The 23,803-nt window shown below is 37.5% G+C and overlaps 1 protein-coding gene across 3 annotated transcripts in view; it reads right to left on the reverse strand.

The window, feature by feature from the left end:
- LOC131044117 (uncharacterized) overlaps positions 1-23,803 on the reverse strand; it is a 341,446-nt gene that overhangs the window by 179,777 nt on the left and 137,866 nt on the right. For all 3 annotated transcript variants that reach the window (XM_057977369.2, XM_057977370.2, XM_057977371.2), the window contains exons 10-11: positions 22,710-22,842; positions 3,428-3,517 (exon numbers count right to left, since the gene is read on the reverse strand). In XM_057977369.2, coding sequence (XP_057833352.2) covers positions 3,428-3,517; positions 22,710-22,842 — 223 coding nt within the window. The remainder of the gene's footprint in view (positions 1-3,427; positions 3,518-22,709; positions 22,843-23,803) is intronic.

Raw genomic sequence — 23,803 nt, forward strand, 5'->3', positions numbered from 1 at the left:
AGCAGAGTAGTGGACCGGAGGGAGCACTCGCAGGGCTCCACATTACACCACCCAATCCGAATGATCCAGCAAGCTCACTCAGACGATTCCTAGGGGAGCTACAGGGGCTCTCCGAAGTTGCACATAGCATGGCTCAGCTTACTGGACAGATGGAGGCCGACAATTCAGTTGATGCTGCACAGCTGTGTCACTTCATGACTGAGGGGTGCATGGATGAGTTCACGCACCACTTTGAGCAGCAAGAGTGGCCGGACCATAGTATGCCTAAGAAGATTTAGAACTGGACCCACAGGCACCTAGTAGGAGGCACAGGCACCCTGGGCACCACCTTCAACAGCATAGAGAAGGCCTTCCAAAAGGTGTACTTACAAATGCGGCAGCACCAAGTGGAGAAAGAGGCTCAGCAGATGTACATAACAACACTCGAAAAGGAAGGCGAGAAGCAGGCACAGTTAGCTACAGTGGAGAGGAGCTTGAGGAAGGAGATGGAAATGAAGATGACCACCTACGAGGCCCGTTGCAGCATACAGGAGAAGGAGGCACAAGCATTAGCAGCCCAGTTGGCAAAGCTTACCTTACAGCTAGAACAAAAAGATAAAAAGCTACTCGAAGCTGCTCATATGGTAAAGAAAGCACGGGAACGGCAGCTGCTGACAGAAAAGAACCTGAAATTTCAAGCCGGACAACAACCTCCTACAGCCATTACAGGGACGCCTCCTTCCTCTTCTCGGTCTTAGCTATGTTTTATATAATTCAATTTTTCTTGTCTGAGTCGTTTGGAAGACGAGTACATTTTGGGGGCGGCTAATGTTAGAGGTAGATAACGTATGTTAGTAAGAATAATATTTGTAAGTGTGTTATGTTATGTTTATGTTTATGTTGTCACCGAGAGGTTCCCGGGTAGTTGGGAGTTGGTGACGGGTGGCAACTTGACCAACTATCGGGTCTTTATATTGTTTGGTTGGAACCTCGGCAGGGGGAATTATGTATGGACATTCTGGACACTTGAATAAAGATATTATTTTTCTGGTCTAATTAGTACCATTGTCATTTATGTTGTGATGTATGATTGTTCTATTACATGAATATTTCGTACGTGTGGGAAATACTGTGTCATCTGTTTATTCACCAACCATACATTTAGGACTAAACACCTTCGTAGAAGCGATGCAAGCTCCTTTGAGCCATAGACTTGTAGTTATTGTTTTGATATTTGTGTGGAAGATTTCATGTCATGGATTTCATATTCCACAAGTTTTGTATACATTTGACAATGTTTGTATATCTAAGTTTGGTATTTCCTTCAGCTGCAATTTGCGTTTATACTTATGTCATCGATGTATACTTGTGTATGTGATCAAATTAGCTACTATTTGATGATGTTATTGTGTCTTTAAGGCTTATTTAATAAAGGGTGTATGAAGCAAGTTTTAAATCCTTAAAAATCTCTAAATTTCTTGGGTTTTTCACTTTGTCAAGTCCTACCGAGTCTACGCCAAGTTTTTTTTGCCAAGTCAAGTCATGCTTGCCGAGTATGAGTCTCATTTCTATGATATGTATATATATAGCAGCTGTTTGCATGAAAGAACTGCAAATACAACAAATACTATCATATAATTTAAGGAGTGTTGAATATTATATATTTTTTGTCGTGCCACATAATGGAGCTACTACCTACTCTTTAGGGAAATTGAACTACTATCTATTAATGCCATAAACAATCAAATGTTGTTTGGTAATTGATGAAAACTATTACCTCTATTTGGGTTGTATTTTTTTTGCATACCATTTGTACCAGGTTTTGAGCAAGGTAGATGCAGTTTTTAAACTACTAAACCACTCTAACCAACTGTATTTTGTCTACCGTGGCTTCACAACAGTTTGGATTTTAATTGAATATATATTATAGTTTCATAACAGTTTTTAAATGGTGTTTTCTATCACAACTAATGTATGATGATTTATATCATTACTACATTCCTAGGTATGTTATTCATTTTTTGTTCTAAAACTTTAAACGAATTTTTGCATTTCATGTCTGATATTAAAAGGATTTTCTGCACAATTGACAATGTTTCCATTTAATGTGTTAATCTTTATAATTAATAGCCATAATTGTTATAAGATTTGTAGTCGATTTTAATATTGTAAATTTAGGAAGCTTGCCACCAGCTCTTCATGTATAGTGCATGATATTTTGTATGACAGTGTGAGAAGGCATAGCTACCAAAACCTTTAACAATCATTTTCGTTGCATGCATTGTCACTATGCAGTTTTCCATAGTGGAGTGGAATATATATGACTAACGCACACATTCTAGTCATCATATACTCTAACCATACCCATCTTGGGATCTCGATGATCAGAAAGTGTTAGAATCTTGCATGCATATTGAAAATATAGTTTGGGACATTACAATGTCTTGATCAAGCATGGTCAAGACATTTTCAAGGCACACAAGGATCACCTTCAATAAGCACAAAACACATGGAAGCTCAATGCCAATTGCAATTGCACAGCAAGGACATTATGGATTGGGTACTTGGTATTCTTAAAGTTGTAACTATGCAAGTAATCTTCCATCAAGAAGAGCATATTTGAGAAGCCCAAAGCCAATTTCTATGGGCCACATGACACGTGAAGAAAGTTGGAGAGGTCACCAATGAGTTGGACCTACCAAAACATGACCAGATTCACAATCTTTTACATGTTTCATGCCTCAAGAAGGCATTTGGACAACACAGATTGGGGACTTAATGTTCTTAAAGTTGTAACTATGCAAGTAATCTTCCATTAAGAAGAACAAATATGAGAAGCTCAAAGTCAAGTTTTATGGGCCACACAATATGTGAAGAAAGTTGGAGAGGTCACCTATGAGTTGAAGCTTCCAAAACACGACAATATTCAGAGTGTTTTTCATGTTTGTGAAGAGCAGACTGTCATGTCCCCTTCCCAATACTGAATACTTTAGTTGAAGACTTTTCTGGCCTATTCTTTTTCCCATGGGCTAAAGTTTTTGATAAGAGAAACAGTTATATTTTGGGACCCAATTATTGCTTTATATGGACAACTTTAGTTTCACTCTAAGGGAACATCTAAATGACCTTGTTACCTATGTATTTGATTATTTAAAATCACTTTTAATTATTTGATTTTGATGAGAAAACAATTATTAAGGAAATCAATTTGTAGCACCTAAATAGGCAAATGTAAGTGCCTTATTTTCATTATCCATTATTGTCATTTGCAAATTCAAAGTTTCAAAATTTGTGCAATATAAAATGAAACCAACTGTTGTGATATTCCACAAGAACATGCATTTCTTAGACCTCAAATTCTCTCCTGAGCTGCTTCGTAACCATAAAGTAAAATGAAAAGACAAAAAAACAATGTTATGTTTAGAAAGATCATTCCTTAGATTCATACCTCATTATGAGATAAAAAAGCTGTGGATGTTCTTCCTTCACGAAGGTCCCAGGCATAAACATTACCAGTTTTACATCCTGCATATACAATCTGTATAAAAAAGATACAAGAAGATGACTTTATGGATGTTTATAAGTAGTAGATTTTCCAATATAGACCAAGAATTCATAACAAAACAATAACAAATAATAATAATTAAGCTACACTTCTTTACGAGAATTACTACAATTCATCAACAAAAAAATAATATCACACCCCAGTAGATTTATATCCATGTCATTTGGAAGTCAAACAGAAGAAAACAGATAATATATTGATGATATTAATGCTACTTTACTATTATAATTTAATTTACTGTCCTCGGCACATTTTATACCAGAAGCAAACTTCACTTCTGAAAAATCATGAATGGAAAAGAAGTCATGACCAGTGAAGCAAAAATCGGGAAAAAATTGCGATCAGACACGATTAATCAGGAATCATCACCGATCCCAATTTATTCCCCAAAAAAATCACCAAAATCGGGTCAACGATCGTCAACGATTTTTACCGTGTTTTATTCGCGAAAAAATCACACGTCTTATCGGAAAAAAATCGTGAACATATAAGGTATCCCTAAACAGCCCGCAAAAACCCTAAAATGCCCGCAAAAATGCAGAAATAAGCCACGAATCTGCTACTTATCGTGTCGCGCGGCAGGAGAAAAACCATTTTGGTCGTTGTAGAGGAGAAAGAAGGCAAAATTGAAATGAAAGAATGAAAAATCGACGGGTTTTTTTTTGACGTGGGGTTGGGTTTTGAGAACATTTTCATTTTTATTACCACATCATGAACAAGGCATGCATAATTATTATTATTATTCGGCATGGTTTTCATTTTTCTAGGTCACCATTTTCAATGTTGCCCTTGTAAATTCTATTATATAATGTCTTGTGGCAATATATTTTTTTAATTCATTTGACTGATTTTAAGATTCGATTCAATCATTTTAAATAGACTCTTTTTTTTAAAATAGTTTTAGATCTTAAAAAATTTATTTGTTAATTACAATATATAATATTAATTTATTAATATAATTATTATAATATAAATAATTTAATTTATAATGTTTAATAAATGTTTAAAATATTAATATACATTGTAATAGATTAATAGTTTAATATTTAATATTTTATAATTTAAATTATAATAAATATAAATGTTTAATAATATATGATTATTATATATGTTCAAATAGATTATATTTATAACTAATTATTAATATTAGATTGTCAAATTAACATATATTAATATTATATAATATATAATATTTTTATTTTTCTTTTTTCTTTTTTATTATATACATAATTTTAATTTATTAATATGATTATTATAATATATATAATCTAATTAATAATGTTTAAAATATTAAATATACATTGTAATAGATTAATAGTTTAATATTTTATATTTTATAATTTAAATTATAATAAATATAAATGTTCAATGATACATGATTATTATACATGTTTAGAATAGATTATATTTATAGTATAACAACTAATTGTTAATATTATATTGTTAATTCAAATTAACATATACTAATATTATATAATATATAATATTTTAATTTATATTGAATATTTCTTATTATATTACAAATTTATTAAATTATATAAAATAATTATATTATAATTACATTTTTTTAAATTCTTGCTTTTTAGGTTGTAAAAATGTATATATTTATTATTTTTATATGTTTTTTGTACCAATGAACGTACCTAAACTCCAAAAAATTGCGGTACCTCAATTGGCAACTTAGTTTTATCTGCTTATAATATCTCTATACTATGGAAATGCCATTAAATATATAAAAAAGGTAATTTTTTATTGTTTTTCAAAGTTTTTACTTTTTTTGAATATCCGATTTTTTCCCGATTTTTTCAAAACATCTTATACTTTTGGTTTGCCGATTGATTCCCCAAACGATTAATGCTTCTTTGGTCATGACTACTATACTAAAAATAGAAAAGCAAAAATGGAAGATATGCTTTCAAGATGGAGGTGATGTACAAAGAAATAGCTATAAGGCGATGAGATCACAAATGTGCCTCGTAACAAGAGCATTAAGTTAAGACAATCTGAGTTCCATGGGTTGAACGAGGCCACTCTAGACATGGTGCTAGCAAGTCTGATGGCTAGTAGCAAAACCAGTAATTTGCCAATATGGTTAGCTCCCAATATTTTGGCATATTTTTTACATAATATATTTGACGGGGATTAATATCCATGCGTGCATATCAAGAATCACTTTGCAGTGATTTTTATAAGGATAGTTGTGGGCACGATTTTAAAAAGATATTCATGAACTTAAATTTGTCAAAAGGGTACACTTCCAAAACAATTTCCAACTTAACAACAACTCAACCAAGGATTTTCCCTTCGTAATTATAGATATGCACAAGATGACATATGCATGCACATGTTTTAGGTGCACTTGTTTTGTCCCCTGCAGATATTCATGTTTCAAGTACACTTACTTCCTCTCTTATATGCATTTCAATTATGGAATTTTAATTTGAACATGCACATGATTCAATTATTGTAATGTCCCATTTTGGGATGTACCTAAAATTTGCCCAAAAATAATAACAATAATACAATTTAAACACTAGAGTATTCTTTCATTAAATTATATAATAGTAGTTGAATCTAGGAAAATAATTAATTAACATTAAACCAATGATAATGTAGTTTCCTACTCTAAACATGCACAATCTAGCTTCAACGATTGTTTGAGGACTCAACGAGTTTTGGCAAAGACTTGTGAGACTCATGAGTCCTAAGGCTCGTTGAGTCAACTCGCCACGGACTCGCGGATCAAGTCCTAGAGAGTGTCGACCAAAACTTATTGAGTCCTGGCATGAGACTTGCATGAGTCTTAGACTCGAACTCACGAGTCCCAACGTGGGAGTCTCGCGTCTGGCTGGGACATCCAATAGCTTTAAAAATTGGGTTTTTTTTACTTCTTTATCTTCATATTTTGGCTCAAACTCATCCATTTTCAATCGTCCAAAAAAAATTGAAAGTTTTTCTCACATCTAACACCTTTTCAAGCTCATCATTGCTGCCTATCAAACCCATTAGAGTCTCCATTCCTAAACCCCCACTAGTTATTGAGTACAAATTATGAAATTTCAAATATTGAGTGTTTGAACATCTAATAACATGTGTAATGATTGAATAATGACAAATTGATGGTCAAATTTTTATGTTCTCTAAACATATTAATTATTTTTTTGTAAAACTATAGTTTTTTTTTCACCAAGTCCTAGCCGAGTTTTTTGCCAAGTCCACGCAAAGTACCGAGTCCAAGTCCTATTTTGGGCTGCTAAGTCCGAGACCTAAAACTTTGGCTTCAACTGTACTAGAGACATGAGGGGGAAACACCATAGGATACTAGAAGACTATCCTCCACAATTAAGCCCAAGAGCGTTGAACAAGAAACCGACTCAATCCAGCACCTTGGCCCACAAGCAACCAACTCAATGGGTGCCGACAAGCAACCAGCTCAATGGGCGTCTGCTTAAAGGGTAGGATACTGTTGACGTGTATTTTATACACAATCATACACAGAATAAAATACCAATAGGCATCTTATCCTCTCTTGAGAAAATAGTCTCTAACTGCTGAAGATACGCATAAAGGATCAGTTAGGCAGACTCCAAGGTTCTTTTAGTGGGGTCTCCACGTGTGGACAAGCTTTTTAGTGGTATGATGTGATTTGCTGTTTCCTCCAAGGGGTCTTACGCATTCTAAAGCTCGAAGATTTTACTAAACTAAAAGGAACTTTCAAAAAAAGCAAAAGGATAGGGTTTAAGAGGTCTAATCTAGCCTAACCCTATGAATGACTTAGCATGGACGAGATTTGGCAAGACTCAACCAACTTCAATTTTGCCATAAGATAACAACTCAATTGAAATTAGTGCGATCTTCTAAGGTAATATAATGATGTTCAATGCATCAAAGACCAAGGACACTACTACGAAGGTACATATCCAAGACACAATGATAATTGAAGATTAAGGACTCAAAGTGTTCTCCAGTCGACCACGCAAGGCGTTCCTACAATCAGCAAGAAGCTAGTGGTTTGGATTGCGAATCCTACCAAATATCAAATCTCACACTTAGTCTTTCAAATTAACAAACTACTTCGATTGAGCACGATTCAAGTGTATCAAACAACCATGAAGATAACTCAAGAAATTTGCAACAAAACACCATAACTTCAATATTTTATTGATTTCCAAGTCGTCATGTACAACAATTGCTTGAATTTCTCTCTTCAAGACTCAATCTTGCTACAAAATAAAATTGCTTCTAGCTTTAATCTCTCTTCTCTATTACATCAACTATTACTCTTTTTTAATGAAATGAAAAATGGGGGTATATATAGCATCCCCAGTTATAATGAAAGGTCCAGATTGAAAGTAAATCAACGGACAAGATCATGACACCTAAACCCTAATTAGGGTTTGTTACAAATGACCTCCTTTTTACTGATCAATATTAAATGCATAGCCAAATATTAAATTCGGCACAAAAACCTAGGAGGTATCAACCAATGAGAAATAAGATGTCATGTCATCTGTAACAACCTTTCATCTAGAATCTTATTCCCTTTCCAATTCTCTTTCTTAGCATATGCAATGAATTTTGTCACGATTCCTTCGATTTCTGTGATTGGAATCTCGGGAAGATTCTTGATACTCTCTTCTAAGTGGATGACCTGATCGAATGCATCTAGAAGAGCTGCGTCCCAAGTAGATTCAAGTTCCTTCGTTCTATCAATCAGGAGCATGGTGGCAAACATCTGATCATACTGCTCATCTGTAACATCTACGTCCTTGCGAAAGATGATCTTGATTCTATCCTCAAATTCCTGCATATCCACATCTGTCTCGACCTCGATCCTTCTGCCAAGAATGGTACGAAGTACCTCAAATACTCTGTCCTGGATCGGATTGATCACCTCCTCAACTTGATCACATCTAACACTGATGTCCTCGAAGAGAACACTCTTTATATGGAGTAAGGTTGACCACTAAAATAAACTGTGAGAATCACCTTCCAAGATCCTCTCCTGCGCTAAAATTCTTCTGGATGTATGTCTTATTACTTTCAAGACAAGGATGACAACGTCCTTGGTATGAGCAAATGCAGCTACTGTTGCCATCAATCTGTGGATTATCTCAAGAACTTGGATAGCCTGATGAATAATCTTCGTCATCCTTGTAACAAACTCTATGGCCACTGTATGAGATCTATCCATCCAACTACATGTACGCTGGACCAGGTTCCTGAATCTTTCTGCTTCATTGATCGATTGAAGGGGCAATACCTGCACTGGTGATCTAACTGGATCCTGACGTCCCAAAGGTTCGTTGATGTGACTGAAATATGTCCTCCATGCACCGACCTCTCTCTCAAGCTTTCTATTCTTTTCTACTTCTTCTCTAAGCTTGTCCTTCAATGCCTCAAATGTGTCGGTGGCATCATCTAAAGTCTGCTCTGCTGTGGATGGTCCTAACTCAATAGTCTGTATATCATAATCCTCTGCTAGGATCTCACCCTCATATTTATCTGCTGCCGGTGTAGCTATCTGCAGTTTCCTAGATCCAGTCTCATCTCGAATCATCTTGGACATCTTTGTAGCCTTCTTCTTCTCTGTTATCACATGTGAACGTCCAACAAGGCTCTTTAAATCAATTGCATTGTCCTCGTCCTCAACTACGATCACCTTAGTCAGTCTTTCCTTCAACCAATCTGGGATATTCGATCTTGTCTCTTGAGCTTGAATTTCTTTATGTACTATTTCTTCTTGTCTGGGAGGAGATGTTATTTCATTATCTTCTTCTAACTCATAGTCTTGGAGAGATCCATCTGACGAAACATGCTGTGCCTGTCCTTCCTCCTGCCTGTCATTCTGTACCATCGACTCCATGGACTCTTCCACTCGAATTGTTCTATCCTCAGGTCTGGAAGAAGTACCTGGTGTTTGATCTTTGTTGGCACCTTGCTTTTTCTTGGAAGGCTCTTTCTTTTCTGATCTTTCCTTTCTCTTCGAACCTCTCGAATGGAGATTGCCCTCACTGGCACATCGAAGGTTACCTTCACCTGAATTCCTAGGATTAGGATTGCCTTCACTCACACTTGCTCCACCTTCGGCTGATTTCTCTTCCAAAGTAAAAGACATAACTATGCCTTGTTCTCTCAACTTCTGATACTGAACGTCTACCCATCTGCGAGTACAAGATAAGACTGGTGCCATCAAATCATCTAAATCCACGGCCTCGCGCTCATTCCAATCCAACCTTATTGTTTTGCTTTCTCTATCATAGGAAGACTGTATGTGCCTGCCATTGTCCTGAGCTTGGTCGGCCACTCTGTAAATCCTGCATTTCCTGATGAAATCCAAAGGTAATCTAGAATGTATCTTTCGTTTCACTTCGAGATCATCTAGGAGGTTCATCATAAAATCTTCAATTTGGTGCTCATGTCTAAATCTTCTACTAACTGTCTCCTCTAAATGTCCATGTGGATCAAAACTATTTCTCCAAAGAAAAGATGAAAAAGAATACAAGGCTAACTCCTTCTCTGCGTCATCCATGGCTAAGACATTAGGACATACCTCAACTGAATTACCCAAAATAATAGGTACCTGAACTCCATTCTGATGTCTGTGTCTGAATGCCTTCACATATGCTGCCAACTGCCTTGTTACCTCAAGTAACACAATTCTGTCTGTCGGATACCTCGGCAACATGTATGGAGGTAAAGGACATCCATGCACTCTAATGTAAGTGAACTTGGGAAACTGAATGAACCAAGCACCGTACCTCTTGATGAATTCCTGGGCATCCTGAGATAATCTGTTGTGAATCCCTCCTTGCAACGTCCTTGTGATGTTCATCATGAAAGTATCATTAACTAACTTGTAGTTTTTCCCTAGCGGATGATGCAAGTAGGCATAGGAATCACAAGCTCTGACCTCGCCGGGTCCTCTTCCAATCATTCCTCTGTGAGGTAGTCCTGCGTACTCAACACTCCTGATCAAAGCATAGATGACGTATGAACTCATGTGGAAGGACTTAGTAGCCCTGAGTCTCCTCAACTGTACGTCTAAGCAATGGCTAATCATCCTAGCCCAATGTATCGTACCTTTACCCTGAACAATCACCTGGATGAAGTAAAACATCCACTTCTCAAAATAGAAGGCATGAGGTGCTCCTGTAACTCGGTTGAGCATAGTAATCAAATCTCTGTACTCCTCCTAGAAATCAATCCGGTGCGGTGTGTTTGGTACCTTGCTTAGACGGGGACGACTCTTGAGTAGCCAGTTCTTGTTGATTATGCTTAGGCAAGCATCTGGATCATCATCGTACACTGATCTGGCTCCTTCAATGCTCTTATATATCATGTCCCTATGCTCTGGAAGATGGAAAGCTTCACTTATAGCTTCCTCTGAAAGGTATGCTAAAGTGTTTCCCTCATTGGACACAATTGTCCTGGACTGTGGACTGTAGTGACGGGCACACTCGATCATCAACTCGTGGCACTGAATAGCTGGAGGAAAACCGGCCGCCTTAATGATGCTACTCTCTATTATTCTCCGGGCGACAGGTGATGGCTTGCCAATGTAAGGGACCTCTCGAAACTTCTTCGTACTAAAGTTCCCCAAGTTTGTATCTCCAATGTTGCTCCACTTCGACACGATCTTGGTCTCCACTTCTTCGGTCTTCTGATCTTCTTTCATGAGAGCTGAGCGACTGGTGGATGCTCCCGTCTTCGGGGTCGCCATACCTACACAACATTTCAATATAAGGACTAGATTTTGCAATAAATAACGTTGATTAGAGAGAGAAAGTTTTTAGGAAACCGCATGATAAGTCTTTAGAGTTATCATTTCCTAAAAAACAACGATGATTGAGCTAAGAGATTCAAAATTCAAAACTTCAAAACTTAAAATATGACGACGAATGAATAATAGCAATAAAAATTAAATCGCCATACCTCGATAGAGAGCTAACTCTAGAATGCAAAAAGGAAAAGATCGCTTAGGCAAAATTGAAGGTATAAATGACCTTCAATGTTATCTCCTCAAAAGATCAACTTCGCCACCTTTGGATTGAACGTGATCTTCAATTGCACCTTTGACGTAGTCTTCAATCCTTGGCAAATTCGCTCCAATGAAGTCTTCAAATATCACACCACCCTTTGATAGACTAGCGCCACCTTGGATGGAATTCGCACCCCTTCAAATACACCTCGCACTTCCTTCTTTCTCTTCAAGATCGCATGTAGAAGGCTAAAAATGATTATGTGAAAATGATTGTTTTCACCCTCCATATATAGCGCTTGTATTGCAACTTACCCTCAAGGCCGACTTGGAAAATAAAACCATTTTTAAATGATTTTCAATAAAATAACAAGGCCGACTTCCAGTTATAGCTCTTGCAATCGATTTTTATTAATTAATTAATTAATTATTAAATGCCTTACGTTTTTTAATTTGTAAATTTCGATTTTTAAATAAAGGCAAAATAATTAATAAATGTTTAACGTCATATTAAATGCTAGTTTAAATGGATTTTCAATTTTATCGAACTTAGCATTTAAGGGAAATTTGAAATGTTTATTTTGGCGCCAAAACATTATGAAAATGAAAGGGACGTACCTCATCGCCCTGGTCCCTTGGAGAGGGACAGGAGCGATCCATGATTTTGCCATGTTTTCAACGTTCATCTCCTTCCTTTCCACGTTCAATATCGATCATTTTGATGGGTCCTTCGAATTAGATCATCTTGCATGCGTTCATGGGTGCCTTTTGGATGTTTATCGCCCTGGTCCCTTGGAGAGGGACAGGAGCGATCTCCATATTTTCACGTTCAATATGCATCTTTGATCTTCGATCTTTGTTGTAGAGTGAATAACATCCTTGCTCGTTCCTTCTAAGCTTGTTCCATTTGTTTTCATGACGTGTTTGGACGTTTAAAGGGATCATCGCCCTTGTCCCTTGGAGAGGGACAGGAGCGATCCATGTCTTTCTCCATAATCTTAGCAACTTTAAACTTCGATCTTCGTTGTGATGTCTTCCAAACGCCGTCCTTCACCTTGCCCATCCTCGCCTTGCCTCAACTTCGAAGGAATATGAGTGCCTTTGATGAGATCGCCTTGGTCCTTGTATAACCTTGTGAAGTCTTAACTTAGTTTGAACTTGAAGCAAAATAAAAAGTCCAAAGCAAATCGCCCTGGTCCCTTGGAGAGGGACAGGAGCGATATGGTCCATATGTTCAACTTGGTGATTATTTTACGTTTGAAATCTTCGTGTATCACCTTCCTATCATACCATAGACCCTCTAAGACCTTGCAAACCCTTGACCTTACATAAATCTTGCATGAAATGGGCAATATATCCAACATCGCCCAGGTCCCTTCCTGAGGGACAAGAGCGATCTAGGTCTTAGAGTGCAAATCTCTCCATTATAACGACCTTCGAGTGTCTGTGCTTGATGAAGACGCCTTGAAATGTCCTTTGCCGCCTTGTCTTGACTTGGATCGATCTTAAACTTAAGTAAAAGGCAATATAACCATTGTATCGCCCTGGTCCCTTGGAGAGGGACAGGAGCGATCCTCCTTTTGTGGCTCTTATTTCACTTTGTCAGGGTCTAAATTTATATTCAACGGACTCGTCATGCTCCACTCCATTCGTCCATGCCTTAACATTGCTTGTAACTTAGCCAGAAAATCATTTATACCAAAAATCGCTCTGGTCCCTTCCTGAGGGACAGGAGCGAACTAGGCCTTTTGGGACCTCTGTGGACGTTTTAAAATCTTCAATTTGTATTCAATGAGTTCATCTCATGCTTTCTCTTGCTTTTGAACGTAAACTTGCCTTGGTTTTTGCCTGGATTTTGCCTAATGAAGGACATCGCTCTGGTCCCTGGGAGAGGGACAGGAGCTATAAGGTACTTCGCCCTGGTCCCTCACTGAGGGACAGGAGCGAACTTTGCATTCTGGACCATTCTCCTTCATTTTTGCATCTCAAATTATATTCATTTGGCAAAGCATCTCCCTTTGGACGTCTTCAAATCATCGAGTCGTCGAAATCTCGCAAGGACAAGGCAAAATTTGATTTGTAGCTCCGGTCCTTCACTGAGGGACAGGAGCGATTTTCTTCCTGGAGGCATTTCTGTGCTCATGAAAATCTTCAATTTATATTCAATGGAAAGATCTCGTTGTTCTCCATCACTTCCAACTCGAAACTTGTCTGGACTCTGCAGGAATAATGAGATATTTGAAAACGAGCTCCCATCCTTCACTGAGGGACAGGAGCGATTTTGCTCCTACAGGCCAAAATAACATGATTTTTCACATTTTAACACTTCACGAGGCAAAAACAAATCATTTCGAATGCCCAGGATCAAAAATCAAAAAAGTCAAAATTTGGTCAAAATATTCAATCGGACAAAAATTCACATTTGACTCTCAACACTTAGACAAATTTAAGCTCTGCATCAACATTCTAATTGAAAATTAGACCATTCTGGCGAATTCATTGCATTCAAAATTTGCATCCTAGAAAAGGAAGCTCAAAAAAACTCTCAAAAACGACTGGATTCTGGCCTGAAAAGACAAAAATAAAAACCCTAAGGCTTGACCCTAAATCCAGACAACTGACAGACTAACAAAATCCTAAAAACGAAAGCAAAAATGAACGAAAACAAGCGAAAAGAGGGGGTCCCCATTTGCGATGGGGCGATGTGTGAAATGGTCACAACAGATACATACTCCTGCATTTCTTTGTGTTTCCTTCGCTGTTTCTAATAAGTTTGCTCTACTTAAATTAATAAATAATTATACATACAATAAATAATCTGCCTTAACAGCTTATACTAGCAATATTGGATTCCATATATATCATACCAAATAGTTCAGAATTATAAATACTTTAGCTATGTCTTACTGCTTTTCCAAATAGTTCAGATTTCCAATTGTTTTGTCTTCTGTTCCATCCCTTCCAAATGAGGCTTACACTTCTTTTTATACCTTCACAATGGGAGGGTCACATCCCTTGAAAATGAGGAGATGCTCCTTTTCTTATGCACCTATTACCCACTGCCCTTTCATTGACACCAAATGCCCCTTGATAAATAAAAAAACTGAAAAATGATAGATTTAAGGTCAGCCCTCAATAATTATTACCAATTATTTATTATTATTTATGCTAGGTCGTTTGGAATTCATAAATTCCATAAGACCAATTTTTATTACTTAATTTGGGGTCAGCCTAACATTGATCAATCGCCTGGGTTTGAGTATTTACTTATTTATTATTATTTTTTCTTATGACATCTATCTAGGTCGGCTCTATCTATTCAGACGACTAGGATTTATTATGTATAGGTGTAGGACAGATATAGGGTTTTGCGAGGACACAACAATTACAGTGAAGGTGAATTGCACATATTTACACAAGCAAATGAATGTACCATGACCATTTCTACTTTTTCCAAGTATAGCAATCCAGTTGAGTTGGACCAATACATATTTTGCTGGACCACCTGTTTAAGCTCATGCATAATGCACAGCATTGCTAGGTTTTAAAGGCCACCTGCCTCTCTCATCACCAGTCCATCTGTTTTTTTAGCAACACCTTTCATTGTGGAGTTCATAATTAGATGTGATTGCTTACAGCTTTGGTTTTGGTGCGACCAGCTGCAACACTTATCACCATTCCATCTGCTTCTTTACAAATGCCTTTCACTATGTGGACTTCTCCATTGGGTGTGACTGTTTGCTATTCTGGATTTGGTAGGATGGGTATTGTTGATGTGTTTTTTATGCATTTCAAACACAGAATAAAATAGCAAAAGTATTCTATCCTCTCTTGATCAAAATCTTCTTGAATGCTAAATGATGTGATCAACCAAGACGACTCCAAGGTTTCTATAGTCAAGTCATGACATGTGGATAGCTTAATTGGTTGATGTGATTGCTGGTAATCCAAGGGGCCTTACATATATGCTTCTTAAGAGATGTATATCTTGATTTCAAGGAATGCTTTTCGAATGATATGCAATGTGGTTCTCTTATTATTACTAGACTAGATGCTTAATAAAAAAAATGCAGAAGTTCAAAGGTTGAGAGATACTAAACTACTCCTAAGAATATGAGGACGAAGGACAATTTTGATGAAACTCTACTAGTCTTTGCTTTGACATACAAGAACAATTCCACAAAGGCTAATGCAGTCTTCTAAAGAAATTAAATGATTTTCAAATTACTACCAAACATAGACACCATTATTTGAATGAATGCATATCAATGATTGAATAATAATTGAACTTAAGCTCATTCAAGAATTCCAGTTGACCATGCAAGGGAAACTTACAATCAGTAAATTGCTAGTGGTATGGATATATGAGTTTCACCATAAATCATACACAAGGTTCTATCATTCAACTAAGATAATTAAAACAAATTTAAATTTGAATTGAGAAGATGAATAACCATGCAAATGCTCCAAACATTAAATAAAAAACACCACACTTCAATGTCTTTATTAATCCAGCAGCAAAACAACAACAATTGTTCATGTCTCTCTCCTTTTTTAACAAAATGGAAAATGCCAACTTATATAGAGCTCCAAAATAAAATAAAGGGCCAAGATTGCCCTGAAATAAACGACTAAGATCAAAACCCTAATTAGGGTTAGTTGTAGCCAACCAACCAATAGAAATTCAACATCTTTCTAGCATGAACTTTGAGGAAGATTCCTCCAATGAGAAAATTGTCATTGCATGGGATCACAACAAACTTTCTTCTAGAAGCTCATTCCGTTTATCTTTCTCTTTGATGGCAAATGCAACGATTTTGGACATCACTGCATTGAGCTCTTCCATGGACAGGCTAGGCATGTTGTCAAGTTTGAACTCAATGACTTCTAATGTGTCAACACAAGTAGCAAAGACCTTTTGCCATTCTATTTCCTGTTTTCGAAATACTCCCATGAAGACACTTCGTCCAAAAGGGCATCTAAGAAACATGTGGCTGGGAAGAAGATAGACTTTACTTTGTTATGCAATTCATCTACATAAAGCCATCCTCATCAAGCAAGTCTTGCAAAAAAACTTCCCTAGTTGAAGCAATGAATTGATCTTGAATTCCTTAAGTGTTTCTTCCATCTTAGCACAATCATCTCTTGTCTTATCAAGAGTTTCCTTCCTTGTCATCAAAACACAATACCATCTATTGAAGTCATATACTGCTTTTGCTTCCATTACTCCACCATTTATTAGTAGTTGTTTAGGAGCTTCTTTCAACACTTACAAACGCGATATGGTCTTGCCTCGAATGAACTGAAATTCTTCCCACATCTCTATGATGTTTTGAATCCTGCATAAGAATGTGGTAACCCTATCATATGTTTGTATGAATTCATAAGTAAATGCACTAGCTTGTTGGAAAGCATTCTTAATCCATGTTTTGGTGGTTTGTGTTATCAATCTTGTTTCTTCTACTCCTTCGACTGCTTCTTTGGAGAGTATCTGAGGTGGGTAAGGTGTATTTTCTTCTTGTCGGGATGACATATGATGGATATAATCTATCAATTGCTTGTTTTCCTCCTTCAATTGTTTCTTCTTTCTGACCTTTAACTTCAACTGTTCTTCCATATTAGAGGCAGATCCTCTAAATTCTTCAACTACTTGAGTTCGAGTGATAGGACCAATGTCTATTTCCCTTACATCGTAATCTTCCGTTGTAATTTGATCTCTTGGTTTATCAAATTTGGGAACAACTACTTGCGCTGAATAAGAAGACCATCAAGAACAGGTATCCCATTCCCAGGATCGATGAGTTGTTGGATGAGCTACATGGCGCAGTCTATTTTTCCAAAATAGATCTTCGTTCCGGATATCATCAAATCCGTATGAGAGAACAGGATGTCAAGAAGACGGCTTTCTGATGCCATTATGGACACTATGAGTTCCTGCTCATGCCATTTGGGTTGACTAATGCGTCAGCCACATTCCAATCTTGCATGAACCATGTATTCAACAAGCAACTGCGTAAGTTCCTGTTAGTATTCTTTGATGACATACTTATTTATAGTAAAAATGGGAGGAGCATTTGAGACATATGGATGAAGTTCTCAAAATTATGGAGACAAAGGCAAATGTGAGTTCGGAATGACAGAGATATTATATCTGGGACACATTGTCAGTGGACGTGGAGTTCAAGTACACCAAGAGAAGATTCAAGCCATATTGGACTGGCCACCTCCCAAAACCCTCTCAAAGTTATGTAGATTTTTCGGGTTGTGCAGTTACTACAGAAGGTTTGTGAAGGGATTCTCACAGCTCAACGCACCTTTGACAGATTTGACCAAGAAAGGGTCTTTCTAGTGGAGTGAGCAAGCACAACGCACCTTCGACAAGCTGAAGGAAGCCATGAGTTCTTGTCCGATCCTTGCATTGCCCGATTTCACTCGTCCTTTTATCTTGGAATGAGACACATTCGGGGAAGGCATCGGAGCCGTGTTGATGTAGGATCGTCACCCAATTGCTTTTGAGAGAAGGAAACTCTCAGGAGCGGAACGGTTGTATTCTATCTATGACAAAGAGATGTTGGCCATTATGCACGCACTAACAAAGTTTCGGCAGTATCTTGTCAGAGCCAAGTTTGTCGTCCGTACGGATCACAACAGTCTAAGATATTTTCTGGAGCTGACGGAGCTGAACGAACGACAACAAAAGTGGGTGAGCAAAATTCAGGCATTTGAATTTGATATTGAGTATGTAAAAGGGAAGAATAATATTGTGGAAAATGCATTATCTAGAAGACCTGCCATCTGCTCCTTGTCCCAGATTTCGGCAAATTGGAGGGCGTACGTGTTGGTAGAGTACTCCAAGAACACTTTTGTCTGCAAGTTGATGGATGACATTATTCAAGACGATTGGTACAGAGTGGTTGATGACATCATCTACTACAAGGACAGGATTTATCTGGTGCCCGAGTCCACAATGAAGGAGAAAATTTTAAGGGAGATGCATGACTCACCGTTGGTCGGACATTCGAGATTCCTAAAGAACTACAAACAGATCAGGGAGAGATTTTCATGGAAGGGACTAAAGCACGATACCTTGCAATATGTTCGAGAGTGTACTATCTATCATTAGAACAAGTCCGAGAACACATTACCAGCAGGGTTGTTGCAACCTTTGTTGATACCTGAGCAGAAATGGGACAGCATCTCGATGGAATTCATCACTGGACTTCCAAAGGTGAATGGAAGGAACTGTATTTTTGTAGTGGTCAATCGGCTGACGAAGTATGCTCACTTCTTCGCCATTTCCACCAAAGTCCAGGGCGCACAAGTGGCAAACCTATTCTTCCATGAGGTATTCCGCCTACATGGCCTGCCACGAAACATAGTGAGCGACAAGGACAGTCGTTTCCTCAGTGCCTTCTAGATAGAACTGTTTCGGCTTGTAGGGACAGAGTTGTCCCCAAGTACTAGCTATCACCCGCAAACTAATGGGCAGATAGAAATCGTAAATAAGTGGCTGGAAGGGTACCTCTGGAACTATGTTTCAGCACAACAGAAGGTGTGGGTCAAGTGGCTGCATTTGGGAGAACACTGTTACAATACTACATACCGCATGTCAATTAGGATGGCGCCATTCAAAGCTCTATACAGTTACGAGCCCCCATCATTCGTGGACATGGCTCTGGGTGACAGTCGTGCGCCAAAAGCCAAGGACTGGTTACAGGAAGGACAGGACATCTTGAGATTTCTCAAGGAGAATCTCCAACGGGCACAAAATCGACAGAAGATGTATGCAGATTGGCACCGAACTGAGAGAAGTTTCGAGGTTGGTGATTTGGTGTATCTCCGACCTCATCCTCACAAACAATCTTCATTGAAGGCATGTGACAAGGAAAAGTTGAGGCCATGTTTCTACGGGCCCTACCGCATGATCCGGCGCGTGGGAGAGGTTGCCTACGAATTGGAGCTACCTGAGGGAAGCCGTATCCATAATGTCTTTCATGTATCTTGCCTGAAGAAGGCCGTGGGTCAACATGTCGTTGTATCAAAGGATTTGCTGCCGCTAGATGAAGAAGGGAAGCTAGTATTAGAGCCAACCAAGATTCTTGACGTTCGGGGAAGGAAGCTGAGGACTCGTACCATCAAGGAATTTCTAGTGCGTTGGAAGGATCTGACCATTAGAAGACGTCACCTGGGAGGGCGAACAGATCCTAGAACACCCTTGTTTGCGATTGCTTGAGGACAAGCAATGTTCGGGACAGGCGGACTGTAATATCCCCGTCACAAAATAAAATAAATAATTATTATTGTTTTGGGGTCCCGATTGATTAATTCTTATCTCCAGCCCATTTCTTTATTTACCGTAAGAATTGTTTTGCCATGTTGGCACTTTGTTTCTCCCTTCGGAGTTTTCCCTCTAATGAGGTATTTATGTCCGTAGTATAGGTTGAATTTGGTATGCGACTTGAATTATTTTTATTATTGCGAATTCCAGTGGCAGTTCTGCTCTATTCGCCATTTCGGAAGTGAAAGACCTTCCCTATTTGGTTAATCGCAGTTTCGGTGGGATTCATCCCTCGCCCTATTCTGCTCTGTGTACTTGTCCCGGATCTAGCAAATCTGGAACCTCATTATTGTTGTATCAAATTTTACTTCTAGTTTCATATCTGGTTATCTGGTATACATGCATGCTAATTAAGTCCAAGGATTCCTATCATTCACAGTTCAATACTTGATATGCTTGCGGAAGACCAACCCTTGAAACCGAAGGTAGCCCACTAAACCACCGTACGGCTACTTCCACCGTACAATCTATTTCACCGCACATCGACCCCTCCTACCACAAGTTGAAGTCCACCATACGGTCTCCCTCACCACCTCTTCAGACCACCGTACAGCCTCTTCACACCACCGTACCGCCACTCCCTTTTACCGTTGCCTTCACATCGTATGCCCTTGGGGTCACCATACAGCCCCTCCATCTTGCCATACTGACCTGCTTCCCTCGCCAGTTACACCTTCGTAGGGTCAAGGAACATCTCATCATCTAAGTCCTAGATGAGACCAAGAGCCTTAGAAAGGAGAATTTGAAGCAAAAATTACAAATCCAAGAGGATAGTGAATCTAAGGCAAAACTGTCAAAAAATATTGAAGAATCAGAGAAGATGATCATTGATCTAAAAGTTCAAATTGAAGAGGCAAAGAAAATAGAGGAAGAGTTACAAATCCAGTTGAAAGTAAAATAAGAAAATTATGAGAGGCTACAGTTCGAGATTGTTCTTTGAGAAAGCAATTGGAGAAAACAAATGCTCAATTGAACAAAGCCCTGAAGAATCAGAAGAGTACAGAAATGTTAGATAATATTCTCAATTTCCAAAGACCAACTTACAATAAGTGTGGTATTGGTTATGAAGAAGATCAAAGCTCAAAAACCACACAATCCTCAAAGAAGATAAATGGAGAAAAGCCAAAAGGCTATGCACATGCTCTGAAGAGTCCCCATCGAGAAAGGAAGGCAACAAGGAAGAAAATCAAGTCCCACAAGATCTATACTCCTAAAGCTAACAAGGACAATTCAGGAAATCCTTTCCCCAAAGGTTGGCATACATGACCAAGTTTCAACATTCCTTTATCATTATCTCTTTTTCTGCAATCATTTTAGTCAGAGAGAAAGAGACTGTAGAACACATGAAAGAAATTTTGGTTGGAACAAAAAATAGGTCTCATGGTTTTTCACTTAGGAAATATAACCCATTTGCTCCTTTAGTGAATCACAATATTATTATTATATGTTATACCTGCAATAACTATGGTCATTGCAGGTATAACATAAAAACCAGGCTATCCAAACTCCTTATTAGGAGATGCATTAGCCTTGAAGTTCCTAGCTGTTTTGCTTCTAGTTCTGCTGTGACTATTAATAAAACTCTGTTAGCATCTATTCTTCCATTAAAATTAGACAGTCTTCCTCTAAAGTGGCTAATTTTTTGCATGCATTTCTTGCCAGCGTATCTGAGAAAGACAACCATGCTTGAGTCCCAGTATGAACCACAGGCTGAGGCATAATTTGAGTTTCAGATCCAAGATGCTGCCACGTATTCATATTACTGCATTGCCCATCTCTCAATTTGTAGTTGAACAGAAAATTTGAATTTGGGGGGCAAAGTGGGTGGATGTATATTATTATTCAATTATTATTATTGCTCACCCCACATATTTAGTGAGAGTAATTCAACCACCACCAATATACACTATATCAAACTTTATATCAATCTCTATAATGTATTGATTCACTATACATATTGTCATTGTATAGCAACGGTACAAACTCCTCCCTTTCAGAATAATTCATGGTATCGCGTATGTACTCTCAACTCTATTTCAAACTCATAAGCGGATAATTACAATATCCTGTTGAAGGCTATTTTTTTACTGTTCCTAATGATTACTTGGGATATGATACTGTAGGAAATATAATTGTTAATGTTTACAGTCAATTTGTTATTGAATTTTCATTACAATTAGCCAACAATCATACAAATCTATCATATTCTACCACTTCTAGGTATTCATATTATTCCCATTTATTTAGTTATTGGCATTGACAGAATCCCAAATAATGCAGACTCTAATTTCCTTTGGTCTTGCAGTGGCAACCATAATAAAATACAACGAAACAGAACTACATGGATGCACAAGATTTATAAAAAATTAAGCCAGCTAATTGACACATAAAGTTCTTCAGGACAATCCAAATGAGACAGTATGAATGGGACCATGGGCAATAGACATTAGACAGTAGTTGAAGGTAGTCTATCTAGCAAAAACTTCAACCAGTAGCATCTGTCCATCCATATTCTTCGCAAAACAGTGCTTTCAGCATAATTCATGTCATTCAAAGACAATACAGAAATTCAACCAGCACAAAGCATTCAGACTATTGTGTCATATTAATACACTTATCAAGTAATTGGGCATTCATTTTAAAAACAGAAAACAGAAAGGAGAATAAAATGAATATTCAGTTTTGTATGAACCGATGATTTTCATATGTTAATTCCTCTTTTAAACGATACCCAACACAACACCAATTATAACTATGAGAAAAGGCGCAATATTTTCAATCTTTGAATTTCAATCATTCAGTAATATTATCCATCTTTGGAGGTAAAATGAGTTTTAGCCAAACACCTGTTCATCATAAGTCCACTGAAGACAGCTGAGCGGGCGAGAGTCAAATAAATCAGATGTAACAGAACATGAGAATTTCCCAGTTCGCCTGTCCCACATATGTACGTTACCATCTAGACCGCATGCAAGTAATCTGGAGAACAAAACCATTAACTTCTTATTCTCAGCGTTTAACACATTCACAAAAAAACCGAAATGATTCGAAACAGATATTTTGAAAACTTGAGTTAACTTAACAGTAGAAAACTAATCATCTTCCTATTGTTAAAGATAATTAGAGAACATCAACCATATACATCGAGTATAAGATAACAAAGAAATGAAAACACAAGTTGATTTTGTGTTATCAAAAGAAATGTTTGCAAAACATTCTAGAGAGTTTCCTCAAAGAAGACTATTCCCTATAAATCAGAATTCATTTTGTAAAAGTAGAGATAAAGACTAAATATGAGATGATATGATTTGGAAAAGTCAAAGTAATAGAAATTGGTATGTTTGAGAAGGTCATGTGTCTATGTGTTTAGATTTCTTTGTAATAACGACACTACTCACTAGCAGCAGACCTAGTTTTCAGCCTAATTCCAACTTTATTTTATTAATATAAACTCTTTTATTTTTCCAATTATAAAATAAAAATATGTTGAAATATACTCCCATCCTTCCAAATTTAATATCCTTAAATTCTAAGTTACCGGGTACCCTGAGCCCACTTTGAAATGACGTGGATCCAAAAGCGGTAACAAGAGCGCTCTCGCCACCTTGAGTCCTTTGTGGGTATGTTAGTCACATACAGACAGGGAATCCACAACAGTCAAGGCACTCCCAAATGCTCCCGCAAGCACCAACATGTTGCAGGCATGTTAAACAAAAAGTAAAAAACACTTTTTAAAAAGTAAAAAGTAGTTTAAAAACCTCTAAAATGCCCACTTTGAAACTTCATTTCTCTCCTAACACACCTTGCTCAACCATTTTTCTTCAATTTTCCATTTTGAAAGGTAGTTCGTTTTATTAAAGGAGATAGATCACAAAGTGCCAAAGGCCTAAAGATAACTTGCACAAAGGAGATTTAATAATCTAAGGTAAGTATTTTAACT

This window comes from Cryptomeria japonica, chromosome 4 (assembly GCF_030272615.1).
Source record: "Cryptomeria japonica chromosome 4, Sugi_1.0, whole genome shotgun sequence".
NCBI lineage: Eukaryota > Viridiplantae > Streptophyta > Pinopsida > Cupressales > Cupressaceae > Cryptomeria > Cryptomeria japonica.